This window comes from Macrosteles quadrilineatus, unplaced genomic scaffold, assembly GCF_028750875.1.
Source record: "Macrosteles quadrilineatus isolate MER2022 unplaced genomic scaffold, UCM_ALF_1.0 Scaffold_5__1_contigs__length_97177068, whole genome shotgun sequence".
NCBI lineage: Eukaryota > Metazoa > Arthropoda > Insecta > Hemiptera > Cicadellidae > Macrosteles > Macrosteles quadrilineatus.
The window spans coordinates 51849821-51867536 of record NW_026542598.1 but is presented as its reverse complement, the minus strand read 5'-3'; the positions used below and the strand labels follow the sequence as shown (position 1 = coordinate 51867536).

General features: G+C 34.7%; 1 protein-coding gene across 3 annotated transcripts in view; it reads left to right on the top strand.

The window, feature by feature from the left end:
• The window catches only part of LOC128994399 (transcription factor AP-2-epsilon-like), a 201186-nt gene that overhangs the window by 123638 nt on the left and 59832 nt on the right, over positions 1-17716 (top strand). The window contains exon 1 of one of the 3 annotated variants that reach the window (XM_054418945.1): positions 8330-8989. The exons of the other annotated variants lie outside the window; for them this stretch is intronic. Within the exon in view, the coding sequence (XP_054274920.1) occupies positions 8681-8989 (309 nt within the window). The 5' untranslated portion in view covers positions 8330-8680. Of the gene's footprint in view, positions 1-8329; positions 8990-17716 lie in introns of those variants that run through there. 3 annotated transcript variants of the gene reach the window in all.

The window sequence follows — 17716 nt, the reverse complement described above, 5'->3', positions numbered from 1 at the left end:
TGACTAAAATGTTTTATATTTTGTAGTAATTTACTATAACGTGAGGAATATAATATGTAGAGTTTTAAACAACTAATAATTGGAATTTGCTGATCGAATCAAAGTTCGTTAATTTTAAGAATTGAAAAGGATTAAACTTTGAAAATAGATGTTAAATTATTATAGATTGCGAAATAATTTGAAGGTATTTTGTTAATGATTAGGTTATTATACTTTGTTATGTAAGAAGTAAAAGTTTTATTTTAACTATCCTACCAGTTTTTAGAAGTTTTACTTTTAGATAAAGATACAAATACTATTAACTTACAATCTAATTCACACACATTGACAAGTACAGGATGTAGTTGTTTTATGAAACCGTGACTTTTAAAGTTAAAATATATTATTCAAACGTACCATTCACGCCTTTATACATTACAAAGATAATTAGACTAGGGTTTGCACCCGCAAAAAAACCTTCAAAAATGTCAATCATGTAAACACAAAATAAAAATAAAACACGACATATATACTAACGAAAACGAACTGCTGTAGTTCTTTACACTTCACAATTCTCTGTACAACATAAGGAGATATCAAGTTTTTTAGAACACCTCTATCAGAACATCGCTGATAGTAGTTCCAATATCTTCCGCAACGTTAGCTCAGCGCTAGCGGCGGTGACGGATTTTAATCTCGTTTGAATGTGAAATTAAACTTTCTCCGGCAAAATTCTATCCAATAGCTAAAATTGGCAACAATAATATCTAGCCTACGATCTAAACTTGATACATATCTCCTTATTATTACGATATTCCCATGAATATATCAACATTTTTGAATGGATATACTGACTGAGCATTTTAAATACTGCATTAAAAACTCTTTTTTTTACAATTCATACCCTAATAATAATCTTTAGCAGCAATACATATCAATAATGAATTAACAGTGATAGAAGTACATTTTTGAGACATTGGATGGTTAAAAATGTTAGAACCCACAAATATTATAACATTGTGCACATAACAGATTTTAGCTCGAGTGAGTATAACGTTTAATGGATAATTGTTAAGGCTGTCTTTGTATTACAGTACATGGATTTGAAAACAAATCAATTTCACTAAGTTTGCAAATATTATATACATAGCTATCACTACTGATGTTTTAAGTTCACCAACATGCGTAGTTTTTAAACAGTTTTCACAAGATAGGAATAGTAAATCTACTATTAAGAGTTTACTTTTACTATGTAATATATTTAGAAATTTCTACAATGAAACAAACAAATCAAAATGAAATCCTACTAAAATGAAGCAAATTTGTTGTTGTTTAATAGGAACTAGAGGTCGTCCAGTGGTCGAAAACTCGACCAAAATAGGTGTACAGGATTCTCTATTTTTCACCCACGCTGTAAATAAAACATGTGATTGGAATTTCTTCCATTTCTTTTTATTTTCTGTTTATATTTTGTTGATATTTTGTCACCAGCATGTCAACCCATAAGACCAATGTTATTTTTTTTGAATTTTCAAATTCATTTTTGTGCTTATTTTTTAGCCTATTTTAATTTATAAAGGGATTCTGCATATCTACAGGAAAATATCTTTCTAACAGTATGCGCAGATTTTCCCTGTGACGTACACGAGCTAAGGGAAATTTTTTTAAAGGAACATGCTTGCGTATTATTATATAGATCACATGAACAGAAGTCAAAGTCACCACTTGCTTTCAGAGCAGTGAAAGCCAGTTGAGCAGAGCGTTCACGTATCATGATTTTATGAAGTAATAAATTTAAAGGTAAATAAAGTATATAACTGAAATAAAACTTTTTAATTGGAATAATGAGTTTGTCGTTAATGAAAAGTGTACTTTCCCTGTTTAAAATCAACGGTTCACCGCGGGGATTTATTTGCCTATTTAGATAAACATTGATTTTGCAATTAGTTAGTTAAAACAGATAATTTAAATTGTTTGTTTTATCTCCTGTTGACACAATATCGATATTATTTTCGCAAAACATTCAGTCAATTTAGTCAACAAAGCAGCACAATCCTGTTTCCAAATAAAACAAGCATGAAATAGGATTAATTTCCTGTTTAAAGTCAATAATAAACCGGCGTGTTGATAATAGTCTATTAGGTTAGATATCAATCATTTAAAAATCGCTAGTTGAGTTTAAATAGCTTATTCAAATCGTTTGTCATCAGGACACTCAAACATTTCTGACATAATAATAATTCTTGTCTTCATATAATAATTATTCTGACATCATAATTTTTCAAAACCAATAGGGGCTGTTTTCAGCCAAAGACAACCGTGTTTCTAGCTGCCCATTCATAAGTTTGTATGGCCATATTGTATTGATAGTTTGCTAATTAATTAAAAAGTATTATTTAAATTATATGTTTTAGTCCTAATGTATAGTAACATAAAGGAAATCAGTAAAATGTTGTACCTATTTGATCAGCTGTAGTTTATAAATGCCCTGTAATGCCCTCTGTGTATTCTTTGAACTTTAATTGTGGTGTTCACCTGAATATTTGACTTTACTTGGTTCTGAATTTAGGTCTTACGTATATTGGTTTGTGTATGAATAAATGCTATGGAATTTTTGTTTACATAAACTACTTTGTATTACGTAACCATCGTGGCAACCCATAAGTCTGATGTTAAAAATAAAACATTTTGAGTCAGTTAATTGTGGGTATAGGTATTATATAACTGAAATTTTGTTTCTTCAAAAACCTTCCCACTGTTTGTCGAAATAACCTTGATAAGTTTGCCTAAAATGTTCAGCCGTCATTGCGTGATGAAATAACAAAGTCGAGGTCTATCTTCTCCCTTCTCTTCGCTCCGCTCAATTATTTCTTTACAATTTCCGTTCGATTCCACATAATGAGCGATTAATTAAAACAGTCTGTTTTTAGTGGTAATTGAACCAGATGTAAATAAAATATATTTTAGTACAGTTTAACAGCAGGTACAAAATATATTATATCGTCACCAATTCCCGTAATTTGAAATGATTCCACAAAATGAGTAAACGAATAAGCCGATCAGTTTTTATAGGTACGAGGTGTTAGGGCGCCAGCTGATATGGCTTTATGGGTAACATCACTCATCCAAAATGGCGCACAACAATGAAGTGACGTCATAAACCAGAGTTTTTGTAAGCCTGGGGATTTGTGACTAGAGATATCGATTATGACTGCATCTTGAGGAAACATCACTTCTTCCCATGTTGCCGCGACGAGAAACTTTGTGGTTTTGTAGACAAAAGATACGTTTTACGGGTTATATGCAAGATTAACTTGTTAAATTTTTGTCATTTATTTATTAAAGCCAACTAAAACAATCGTGAAAATTACACACTATTTAATGTACTCACGTGCATACAGGTACCTATAGCACAAACAGTTAGTTAATGTAGCCTATAAAGAAGAACATTAACTGTTTTACAAAGTTACTAAATGAAGTAATAAAATACTAAATGTGAACATAATAGTATTATATATTTATAATATAAAAATGGTTTATGCAAATTAATAATAATGGTTACAAGTTAATAACATGGAGTAAATTATGAATATTTTATATTATTTTACACTACAAATCCAAAGGAAAACAGTATTGTGTAAGCAAAGCACTCATAATTATAAATTTACTAAAGCTGTCTGAAATTTTATCTAGTTTGTTGTTATGACATTCAATATCTGGACTGCATGTCACGATAAAAGAAAACTTGCTGAACAAATAAGAAGGTTAAAAAAAAAAAACTAATAAGTGCATATTGTTTAATCAGCTGATTGTTCATTATTATCATAGCCTCATGGTATTATTCACTGTGCCTTATGATTTTTTAGTGCTTTTACAAATCATTGGCAGTGAATCCTTCAGAGCAAATTAATTGTGATAATGTATTTGTATTTTCTTAGTTTTCGAGGGTTTCAAAATAAAAACTCTAATTTTGATTCAAATGTACTAAGACTAAAATTTGTTTTAGGACATCGTACAAAGATCTTGCATAAGTGGCTTGTAACTTTCCTAATTATATAACTTGAATTGCAAATCCTTATTATATACCTCTAACCTTCTTTTCTAACATTAAAAACCCCAAATATCTTCCTATCAATAAATTTATTAACATTCACAATTATAAACTTAGAAATATAAGAGTGTCCCTGAACACCACCAACGATATGTTCGGGAGCACTTGCATATCGTTAAGGGGTATAAATATAGACTTGAATTCAGTAGATCAAAGTATTTTAAGATAAGCTAATCTTATTCTTCCACCACCACCCCACGAAGAATCTTAAGAATCTTAAGAAGAATCTTAAGGATCTTATCTTTAAGAATCTTATTCTTCCACTCTGTCCTACCCCTACCAAGGTTGTTGCCCCAAGGTGTTGCAAGCCCTGGGCATCCGGGTGGCTTACAGGCAATTAGCACTGGAGAAAGTAGTCTATTATGGGGATGAAAATAAGCCTTCCATAGAGAATAGGGGTGCACTCACGTATAGTTTGACACTGACATGAGGATTAGCTTAGTGGCATTCGTTTCAAAATTCTACTAACTTTCTGTTTGAAAGGGTAAAGGGTGAATGAATGATGAGTGTGTATTATCCGGGTGGCCTGAAAATATTCGGGAAAATCTGCGAGCTTTGGACAAGATGCTGATTTGTTATGCACTATAAATTACGATTTGTTGCTTGAAATCTAGCATTATGTAAGCTTACAAAGTTGTTATGGTTCTAAACTGGGCCCAACTCATATTGAGCGTTGAATCTTTAATTAAAGCCTCTGGCTTAAGAAACAGCTGATCTTAGTCCACTACACAAGGCATATCACACTGTCCAGTAATTTTTGCGTTAAAATGCATCCGGTTTTGTCAGTATCTCCATTTAATAATACGTGATGTTCACTCCATTTTACACTGATACTTCACACAATTAGGTTTTGAATCCACCAGTTGCATTATAATTTCAATTGGCAATGTGATTTTCACTCCATTTTACACTCATCCGCCGCACATATTAGGTTACAAATCGTCCATTTATGGTAATAATAAGATGAGATAACCTCTTCCTCAGTAAAAACCAAGTTACGATTGAAATATTTTGTCAACTTTTAGGTAATAAACCAAGTTTAATATAAATCCAAGTTTAATATAATATGAGTTAGATAATTAACAGTTTTTGTCTATAGTTAATTTCGATCGTAATACCACAGTTCCAATCCAATGCCTAGATAATACTAGAGAATATTTTGTGGAGTGGCTACAGAACTTTAGAACGAGGCTCGGCATCAGAGTTGTTAGTTGTTTTATGTTGATTATTGGTTTAGACCTATTAATTTTAATTTTGATGTGGTGAAATCGTCTAAATAAAGAGCAGTAATAAACTTTTGGATTATGTTTTAAGGTGGTAAAGATATTCTACTTTTCTATATTTTTTTACATTTTACCCAACAATCATCATCGTCAAATTAGAAGCATTCGTTTAGGCTATGGGAAAGTGTAGACAACGTAAGACTGTAAATCACTCATGTTCAACTTGAAGAATAATCAAATACATCGTTACTAAAGTGGCAATTGCGTGCTCAATTCAATCGGTTTCAATCCAATTACTGATAACAAATACAGCAATGCAGCATATGCAATTCATGAGATACAAACTATCAATTCAAATGCGCCACAGCTCATAACAATATTGAAATTACAGTTTGTTACAGTAAATGCATGTACTTGGTCTACTTAACCAATAGTATGCAATGTTTGTAGTTACTCCCATAAAGATATTTCACCTTTATGGGTCAAGTGAAGATAATTAAAAGGTTCTGCTTATTTATAGTGTGTTTTGTTGTTACTACGTCAATGTACACCGTGTCCCAAAAAAAACTGAACAATTTTATTTACTTACAAAAAGTTTATTAACAATCACACGATAAACTAATTACATTTTAACTGACACAAATATTCCTAAGTTTTGTTTGATATAATATGTGTTAATGATTTTCAACATGGTTGCCATTGTTGGCAAAAAGATAGTCAATACGGCTGTCCAATTCAGCCCACACTCTATGGCGCATTTCGTCAGTAATGTTAGTAAAGGCTGCATTTATTCTTTGCCTCAATTCTCGGACATCGGAAACTTCTGGCTTATAAAATTATAATTTTGACAAATTTAACTCACATGCTGCACAGCGAACAGACTTTCGAAGGTCGTGAAGAAATAATTGGTGCACGTTTTCAATCAATTCATTTTGGATTTTTGGCCTACCTTTACCTTTTAAATGTTGTAAGCTTCCAGTTAACATAAATTTGTCATGCCAGGCTCAAATGCTGTTCCGTGATGGAGGAGATCGACCATAGCGTCTTCTAAATGTTCTTTGCACTGTAATATCTGACTTACTTTGAATGTACCACTCAACCGCATTGCGCTTTCTCTCGTGCGTTCATGGTGCCTGCTTAATGGCAGGGCAATGTTTTTAAATTTCAATTTTCAAGCGACTACAATGAATCAGCTGATAGTTACAATTGATATTGAACAAAACTTCATGAGCTCAGTTATCATATGATCACCTTCAAAGTAGACTAGGTATGCCTGGACGTATTATATAACAATTTAAAATTGTTCAGTTTTTTTTGGGACACGGTGTATATCCACTTGTTTCTTGGTATGCGAGCAATTAAAATATTTATCAGATTTAATTTAATATAATGAATACTGAAGCATGTTCATCCTATAGGTAACTCAATTTCATTAATATACCAAGGTAAAACTATTATAAATGTCAATTCCAGGCTCCCCCAGGCACGTTAACAACAAAAGCACTAATCTGTCCTGTCTAGTTGTACTAATAGTAAAGACGGCTATGGTCTAGGCCTACTGCCATACTATACAACTGAAATCTCTGTTTCCATCTTACCCAGTTCCCTGGTATATTCTCAACAGTGGAAAGTTCTCCCGGTGGTCTAAAATTAGCCATATTTATATTTCAAACGATACTTAATTTGACATAATCCAACTCAACGATGTACCAGTAACCTAAACAAACCATGCTGATTCTTAAGGCAATCAACCCTAGTCCGAATTTCACAGTCAAACAAGGCACTTCACGGTTACAACGGGACAATCTTGATGGTGGAAGTGCATATTCTAAAACAGGGCTGCCACATGTTCAACAATAAATAATACATTTAACTGAGTAAATTGGTATTATATGTATCACCAACAATGAGTCTTCGTCCTCTAGTGTAGCTAACGAGTGCTCAGAACAGAAAAACATTTAGTCGACATCAGCGCAGTCAAACGTAAATAATCATACTATCCTTTTATAACAACAATAATAACAATCCTTTATAATAACAATGGTTTGGATGACAAGTCTTCTAGTACTGAGCGAAAACTCAATGCCTAAATTCAATAGGTTGTTTCTTGTTTCTTGTAATCTTCATAGAGAATAAAGTGAAGTATATTGATCAGTATTGTCTCCTAGTTAGTTGTCTGATACTGATTAATATAAATTTTTACAATTGTGCTCTATCCTTTCTCTTAGGCTTTAGAGTTCAACAAAAACGAATTTGTGTGTTTCTTGTAGCAGGAAACCTCAACTATTCATTATTTGTGAGGATTTTGTAGACTAATTGTTTCATTACTGGATATAGGTTTTGAAGGATTGGACAAAACTAATGACATCGTGTTAGTCTTTCAATACAACAAAGCTGAATTTGGGTGTTCCTCGCAGCAGCATCCAACAATTGATTGGTCGTTATGCAGGCTATATAGTAAATTGATTGTACAACGTTGTACACGAACATTGATTTATATAGTGTGGGTATAAACGGAGAGTTCCTTCCCTCATGAACCTGTTTTGTGTAAAATTCAGACACCGTAAATTTGTACATTCCGTTTGGATGTGAGTTTTACATCTCCAATGGTCATATACTCGTATTTTTCGCATACCTAACGTACCACCTTCCTAACCCCATGTTTTACCGTATACCGGTCAACGCATCCATAACAATAACCGCCTCGTCGACCGAACTGACGGAAGCGTTGCGATTAACACTAATAGTTAGGAGACGCAGATTTAATTTTCTGATAATTCCAGAAAATTGCGCGCCTATATTCCAAAAGGATCCCGTTAAGTATCAATCCACAGGTGGGAGGAGAGAAACCATGCCAATCTGTTGCATACGAGCGAGAGAGATAGAGAGAGAGTGGAACAGGTTCTGTGATTCTCGTCCGGACCGTTGGCGCAGCACTTGTATGAGAAGGACAGAGAGATCTTTTTTCTCCCTCCACTTTATCCTCGGGTCACTCCAGAAACGCCTTAAGCTAGATTCGATTCGGTCGCTGTTTTGACCACGGTTTCACGCCCACGAAGTGTTTAACCGATTTTTTACCCAGTCCGTAGGAAAGTCGATTTTTACTCGGTGCAGAAGAGTGACGTAATCGTTTAGTTACCATGTGGTGATACGCGGGTGCGCATGACACTATAATGCCGGGAATGTTTCACGTTTTCTTCGATTTGACGCTTTTATGTAATTTTCTCTCTGGTCACATAGTTTTATCGAAGTGTTTATAGTTTCTATTAAAGATTTTTGGAAATGTCACCTTCGGAATCCCTAGATCGTTCTGCATTCTCCAGATGACACTCTGAGCAGACTCTTCTTCACCCTCTCTCAACCCCGCATGGTCACGATGGACAAGGACGACCTCATGTTCTCCAAGGACGACATAAGCTCCCTGGACGGTGACGTCAGCGCGTCCAGCGACCAGCTGGAGCAAGAACTCAATGACGTCATGGCCAACAATGGTGTTCAACTCACCCCCGAGGGTAAACGGAAGTTGGATTCTCCAGAGGATCCGGATATGCCGGAATCTCCCCGGAAACAGTTGCAGCTGCAGCATCACAACAACAACGACGTGTCTTTCGTGCTGATAGAAGAGGATGGAGGGGGCGGCACCGGGCCTGACGACTTGGCTTCTGGAGACGAAGAGGTCAGATTTATCAGTCTCTCTGTAGGGTCTAGAGTAGGTCTGCGGTGTAATAACAGCTTCTAAATCTTCCTTGGGGTATTATATGAACACAAATCTCTATCCTTGCTATTTTACTGAGTTTCCTTTTGAACCTTTTTATCTTAAGAGATAGCGAAGATGTCAGGATCATTAGCATATCTTTTTTAGTTCTTAGAGGGGGTTCACTTTGTAGGTGATTAACAACTGTTATCTCCTATTAAGGATATCATCATTATTTACTTAAATCGTTGAATTTCCGCCATTCTTAGCTGTGATACTAAGTTTTTATATTGAACATGCTTCTCTAATAGTTCACGAACTGGTAACATTCAGCCTTTTGATACTACAGTAGTACAGTACTTATTTACAGTGTCTTAAATAAGTTTGAAATATTAGATTTTGTTTTAATGTAATTATTATAAGTTTGCATTAGATACTTTTAAGCAATCAGAATCATACGAACCGTGCGTTACTAAAACCATTGACTTTATATCTACACATTGTAGATATAAAGTCAATGCTAAAACGTAGTGTTGAACGAGGTCAAACTTGGCTTGCATCATGAACACATTAACTAATCAAGTGTTTATATCGTACTGCATCAATATTTAAGAATTAGAGTACAGATTATTTGAAAAATATACTGTATTCTTCAAATTTTATAATTGAAATGGACACAAAAGCAAAATTAAACATCTTTCATATTACATGAATTATTTGGCATGGACATTCACATTAATTAACTTTTATTATTAGGTTGGGAAAAGAAAGTGTCTAGTAAAGTGACATGAAGTTGTTTATTTTGATGAATCGATTCTGTTCGAGATGATGCGGTTTTTTTATATTTTGTTCTGCGCTAAAAGTTGATTCAGTTGAACCGGACCTATAAACAGTTTTACACCACGACATTGCGATATAAATGCATCGTTATCAAAAGAATACATATTGCAGCTCAACATTTAATGATCGCAATTCACGAACCAAACATACGAATCCAATCTGTTTAGCCGTTAACATTACGCTAATGACTCTGGCTCGTAACTTAGACAATCGAATCAGAGATTGAAACATTAACCTATTTAGCTTTACCACAATCTTTAGATCGATCTGGGCAGATATTCTTTACGGAACAGATACAAATTAAGGCCAAAGACGTGGCATTAAATCCCCGTGCGAGCCGATAGGACCAGTTGCTTTAGAAATCGGTTATATGAACGCGGCGAACGAGTTTGTAGTGCGTCGGATTTGGCTGAACTCAACGTGGTTTAAAATTAGCATTGTTGAAGACTTATATTTATATTTTCGAGACGAAATAATCGAATAGCTGAGGCACACGTTTCCTTGTTAGGAAGAAAGGGGGGGGGGGGGGTAAATTCAACACAAAAGCTGTCTTGGGAGGTCAGACGAGCCACGACGTCTGTCCGGCTGAATTGGGAAAGGTCATGGCACGGGCTCATTATTATATTGGCATATAATCATCTGGAGAAGGCCACTTGTAACACAGTTGCAATGGGAATAAAGAAGGGATTTAAACTTGGAAATATTTATTGGTGAAAAATGTTGATCGAAAGTGTATAAAGAAAAAAAAATTGATTTAAGGTTCATCATTTGAAAACAAGTATTCTCTTTCGTACAATCGCAAAAGTTGAGTTAGTATCGAAACCATACAGTTTCTTTGTATTTGTTTCTTGTGGTTGCTCGTTGCTCCATTAGTGGATGGATTAATAGATCTATACGACGCTGCAAGCACCAGAGTGCATATCAGGCGAATATGAGCGAAAGTCGAGTCTTGGATGGAAGAGATGACACCTTTACCACTAACTAAGATAAACTAATTCATTAACCACGATGATTTATTTCAAGTCCAATGATCGTGCCATTGCTGAAACGCACAAGTTAAAAAATAAGTCTAAATTTATTTTGTTATGATGTTGTTAGAATTACTCACTACTTTTACGATTACAATAACCCATAAAAGCAAGATCTATGATAAATCGTCTCACCATAAGTTTACAGACTCAAAATTAAATCCAAAATCACCTAAAATGCATTTTAAATTTCACCCTATTTCAAGTTGTACATTCAAATTAATAGTGCAACATGTGTGCATACTGGCATCGCTGATGCGTTAAACACTCAGCTGTTGCCGCCAAACCGGCAGATTCCCGCGCAAGTCGTGATCCACGGAAGCCGCCTTAGGTCGTTACGTTGACCACGTGACCACGGGGTGTCTAGTGCGCACGCGCCGTGCACGAGACTGCGTACACGCGTGACCCACAGCCCGGAGCTATCAGCTGACTAGCTTCATTCAGCACTACCAACAGTGAAGCGTGAAATTTTTGTTCACAAATTTAATATGTAAGAAAAGTGGAATTTTGCATATGTCATGCACTTTGACCTTAACGTTTTGATGTTACTTCGGCACACAGTATTGCTAACTTTGCAGCGTTTATCGTTTGTTTCACAAACAGTTTTTATTATTGAATATTTATTATTGCCTATCATATTATTGCAACGTTTTCAGGATATTCAACCGTCTTTCAATTACTTTGAAAAGTGCAAAACTGTCATCAGACTAAAAACTGTATATGATCTTATAACAAGGTTTTTCATAGTTTTTTTTTATTTACTTTGAATATAATTAGAGTAGACTTTTCATCTTACAGCCAAATCAGAGGCCTGTTTTGTTATGTGTTTCTTGTTGGTTACCTTTTACTCTGCTTTGTATACTAAACACATTTTTTCTCTTGTTTAAGGAAAATCTGTTCAAACTGCACTTTCCTTTTTTGGTTATAATATCAAAGTGACAGCCATAGTTTAGAAATCAATTGTTTTTAATAATTAGAAACAAACAGGGAGATTAAAATACCATCCACATGCATCGGACCCAATAACACTTTGACTCAATATCTTCAGCAGATCCATGTTAATAATCAATCTAATTTCATATAATGCCAAATATAATTGTATACATAGCAAAAGATAACTGTCCTCGTAATATAGTCAGTCACTTGCATCTGTTATGGAACACGTCCTCTAATAAGCCTAAGCTAAAAGTCGCTCCCACATATTTTAAACGTGAATTTTTACACAATCCACCTCTCCACCCGAGCGTGAAGAAAACCTTCATGATAATAAAATGACCACCTCTCGTCCTTGTGGTTTCCATAAAGGTCACTTTGCCTTATAGCAACAATTCTCCTGTAGACCGTATGGCCTTTCTACTTGCTCGGGCACATTTTATTGCAATGCTCAATGCGAGACTTGGCAACGTATTGGGCTTTATAGATCAATAAATTCACTAGTTTCTCCCAGGAAATACACAGCGCGTCAATTGATAATTTATTATTTGAGCCTCGGATTAACAACGTAATACTGTAACATAAATTTAATTGTAGGTAATCGAATTATTTTTTGTACTTGGTACGTAAAAACAGTAGTTCCATCTCTTTGTATACCTCGTGTATGGTGTTTATTCAATTTTTCTTCAGTTATGTTTGGAGTCCGTGATATTTTTTTTGGGAATAATGCAAATATTGTTGTTTGTATTCATATCTTGTGATATATGCATAATTTCCTTGTTTGAGGATCGATGTGTGTATTCAAAAGAAATCATCTATGTAGTGGAATTCTTTCATTTGCTAATATTTCATGACAGTTCAATTTAATATTATACGCTCAGCGTTGAAACTCTTGTTTGATTAACCTTATTTGATTCGACTCAATGCATCTGTAATCATAAGTTTATCGTCAATATTGTGATTAATTCCTTTTTTATTTTACCATTTTTTAGAATCCGTTATTATATGATTCTCAATAGTCTTAAGTTATACAAAAATTTGCAGTAATTGTGTATACTGGTTTCTTAAAAAGTGTACATTGTATTTTAATTAATTAACCTGTGAAATAAGTGCTTTCATTCAATGTAAAAACGGATTTTATTCCTTTACTATTTTCGTAATGTAGGAAATCCCACAAAATTTCAGTTGTTTTCTCCAAAATTCTTGCAGCTTTATTAAAAAATATATTTTACCTTACATCTGATACGGTCACTGACCCAGGAGTGAATTAGTCTCTAATTACATTATTATTTCGGAAAAATCATATCTTATGACGTCAAAACGAACATACATGCAAAATAAAAACCAACACTATGTGAATTCATTCAAATGTCCAATTATGGGCTCGTTACAATTCCATAAAACAAAATAAATTCAATTTACTGTATTCTAAACTGATTAATAGAGACAAATAGATATCGTATCGTATTTCTAAGATTAAATCGTCTTCCTAAAATATCAATTTTCATTTACATTTTAATGCTGAATGTTTTCAACTGAAATCCTTCAGGTGGGCGGGAGCAGATCCAACTACACTGGTCCAGGTGTCCGGTTAACTAACCAGACCGATGTTTTCACCTCAGACATGATGTTTGTGACTCAGATAGTAGTGGAGCCAGGAATGCTGTCCTTAGGCAAGCCCCTGAGCAGCCTCCGACACACACACACAGACAACACACACACATACAGCTCACCTACACACGCAAACCTACGTGCTCACATACTTGGAGCCGATTTTATATCATTGTCGGTCCAAGTTGGGCTACTTTTTCGTTCCTGGTAATTCGAGGTAGTTCCTTCTTTTGGTTCAGGGTAAAAGATCGGAGATGTTATTAAGCGCCATTTAATATGAAGTAAAACTAAATGGCGTACTTTCAACCAGAGTGAAATGCTATATAATTACTTCTGTGATATGTTTTGTTTGGAAGTTGAAATCTGGAATACGATCGACGTATATGTTATGCTATATCTGAAAAGGGCCACTCTCATATATTCTTACCATATATTTCAAAATGTGTCCTGTTTATTGATTTTCAATGTTCTGCTTTCAAATTGTACCTTTTATGAATAGAATTTAGATTTGTTACCACAACGAAATACAAATTATTCAATTAAGTGCCCATAAAAATTCAATTTTAAAATATTTCAACTTGTGGTCAAAACAATTTTCTCATGTTATACTATCATATCATGGTGTTATACACATTTTTTAATCATTGAAAGTTTGCCATTTACTAAATAAGTTTTTCCTTAGGGGGTTCACGGTAATATAATTTTAAACCAATATTGTGTAGTCCAAAATAATGATGCATCGTCATGAATGTTGAATAACATCATGTTGCAATAGTCTCTGGATCGTTAAAATAAGCACATTTATAGTTTATTTCACCGAAACTTTAGTCAAACAATTTGTGTAGCTATGTACAGTGAATATTTCGTACTCATCAGCTCATCAACTATATCGTAATATACCAAGTTGTTCAGTAACGAAGTTGAGTTGGTTAATAGGGTTTGGATAAACACTTTCATACTAGTACGCAGAATATGTGGTTTTCCAATCGTGTTTATAAGCTTGTGTTTGCAATCATCTATGTGTTTCATCCAACCCTAACGACGACAACTTGGTCCGCGAAGAACTTTTGACGTTTAAGATGATGCACTCATTGGTACGGAACAGCTGTACTCTAACTCCATAGGATCATTCGGTTGAATAAATTTCGGTTGAAAAGAAGCACAAATTCTTCCCATTGAATAATAGACAATCCATCCCCATGTTAAATTTGTAGCCAGATTGTTTAACAAAATCGTCGTAGTTGATGTGAGCCTCATATAGATTGCGCTGATCTAAATTACTAAATCATGTCAAATACACAAACTCTTTGCCAAGTCAAACTTAGGGAATGACTTATGGTGAGCTATAGCAACTATTATGACCCATCAACCTGGCCAGAAAAAAATTATGTATAAAATAGAATTTTAGACACTAGCGCATTCTGTGACTGGCTCACACAACTACGTTTTTTTTAATAAAAAATTGGCTACAGCTGGTCCATATAGATGGGAAGTCTACTTCAGTATCCAATAGTCAATACAACGACAATATCTAAACATGTACAAAATAAGTATTAATCTCTAAACAGACAAAAAGAAAATATGAGAGATAGAAGGAGAGTGTAAGAGTGAAGAGAGGGGTGCATCCAAGGATCAATTGTGAGCGGTCAGCGTAGTTTTTTGTCCGGTTTCTTTCAAAGGATGACTCAGCTCCCCCGGGCTAATTTGACAAAGTGCTTTTTAATATCATAAACCTCTCGACTATACGCACTTTACAAGGTTCAGGTAAATATCCCAACGCGCGCATTCCAACAGCGAGTGGGGTTTAGGCGGGAAAGTACAAAGATTGATAATAAGAAACAGCTTGTGGATTAAGCATTTTGTATGCTCACCTTTAACCTATAGTAGTAGTGGTGCTATAGGAAGGCCTATATTTTAATGTAAAGCGAGCTAAGCTTTTGTTACATTTCCTCGCTGAGAATGACTGTGTTTTCCTGTACACAAAACTAGTTATATTAGTCAGGCAACAGCCTAGGGGGCATTCTAAAATTAATTTGTCCAAATGTTCGCTTGGCACAAAACTAATTGAAATTTCTAAAACCTAAGCATTAATAAATTTATTCGAGTTTTCCGTATGCCACCACTTTTAACCACTACAACAACTTAGGGTATTTTGCCTTTTTAAGCTCAGTTTTTATATTTCTTTACAATTAAAATAGGTGACATTTAACAATTTTCATTCAACTTTAACTAAACCTTTAAAGATTAGTAGTCAACCATTTAATATTACCATATTTGTATCAAATAAAAGTTATCCGTAGGCCCTACAAAATAAGTCCTCTATAAGCTATAAGTTACCCCCCCCCTTTCCATATAACCTCTCAATAAGTTACAGTATGGAGTTGTGGTTTTTACCATACAGGTGTATTCTGTTGGATTTGTTATAGTAAAAATTGTCGTCTTAAACCGTTTTAATTAGGCTACAGAACATTTTCACCAGCAAACGTATAAATTCATTGACTAATACCATTTGTTAATTTGAACCTCAGTCTTATTTACTTTACAGTGTGTTTCAAATTTGTACTTGAATCTTTCCAAAAACCCACGATTAATTCTGTTACTTGAAAAAGTCGTGCCTAGTAGGTTTGAACTATTTCATAGTATCGAGGGGCAGGAGTCGGGCCTCATATTTATAATGTAATGCCCAAGTACACACTGCCCACATTGCCAGCTGATCCCTGATGGTGTTATAGTCGCGTCTGCGTGAAGTATAATGTTTACAGTGTGCGTGTGTGCCATTTACATCGTTACCGTTAGACCGGCCCACTCGCCGCCGCCGCGCACCGTCCGGTAAATTGCTCTTCGGTTTTGAATATAGATTGAACTGCGTCCAATACCTCGAAACCTCCTAGGAGTCCGAGGAACTGGGTTGTGGATCCCCGTAGATGCATGTATTCCTTATATTGACATAGTTGGCAATAATACTACAAGGGTGGTATTTACCTTGTCTCAATCTCAATATGTGACCACCATGATAATTACTCAGCTACCTGTCTAGTATTGTCTAGCAGAAACATAGTTTATGGATAATACCAGTTGAAAAATTTCAATTATGTGATTCGTATCCAAACTCCTTTTGTTCTTTACCATCCTTGAAAAATCGTTTAGATCCTGGAATCAGCTGCTCTACTAGTAGGCCTAGGGCACTCTACACTATAAAAATTGGTTCGTAATCATTTACTCCTTGGCTGAGTTAATTTTTTTACAAGTTTTTTTTTTTCAAAAAAATATTTATCACTCTTGTCTCACTGCGATCACCAACAGTATTATATAAAGAAACTTTGTCCTCCCCCAGACACTACTATTGTTGCATCCACACTTTGGGCACTTTAAGAAGCTAATTTGATTGCTTTTAGAAGAACACATCATCATACATGAAACAAACCTCAGTGATAACGTGTTGGACGCAAGTGCTGCAGGTTTGTTCCATGCAGCCTTGTTGCGACCTCCGCTTGGTCACTAGGTCGATTATGAGAGGGCGGAGAAGTGTTCCTGTAGCAATCGCCGGATGTACAGTGCTGATGAGGTAGTCTGGAGTCTATAACAGTGGTTATACATTTCCGTGTGCATTTCTCTACACACAAACACTTTTACAATGATTACTCTGTGTCTACAATGGTTTTCTACTTGGACGATATTTCTTTGAGTCTACACCAGTAGGATTTTGAATAAAGGAATTACAATGTCTGTGGGAAAGCTGCCCAAACATTACAAAAAGTTTGTGGGAATTGCAAATGTCCCTCTCGAATATAAGTTCGAGACAACACACCATTTTTTAATAAGAAAGTCGTACATACATCCCACAAGTATAGTTGCACTAAAAATTATAAACCTTGGGCATTAATCGTCTTGGAAATTAAGACATTCATAATTCGGTCAAATAACCTTATTACCAATTCATGGTCAAATGAATGACCTCACAAAACTTTGATAATCAGCAATCAAAGTTGATCAGATATTTTCTTACTCTTGATACAATTTTTAATCTAAATGTCACAATCATACCATTTTCCTGAGGAAACACAGTATATTTTTTTTACTAAAACAGTAACTAGGAGGAGTACTATACAAGTTAAATGACAACGAGTAAAATTAATTCTACTACTACTACTTCTGGACTTGTGATGTGTACTGTTCCATCAATTAGCTATTATGAAACTAACTGTTCACGGTCAAAATGTAGAGTTTGTTTTCTTAAAGTTCAACACATTCAATGAGTAAACAATATTCTAGCCAAATGCACAATAACGTAATCTCC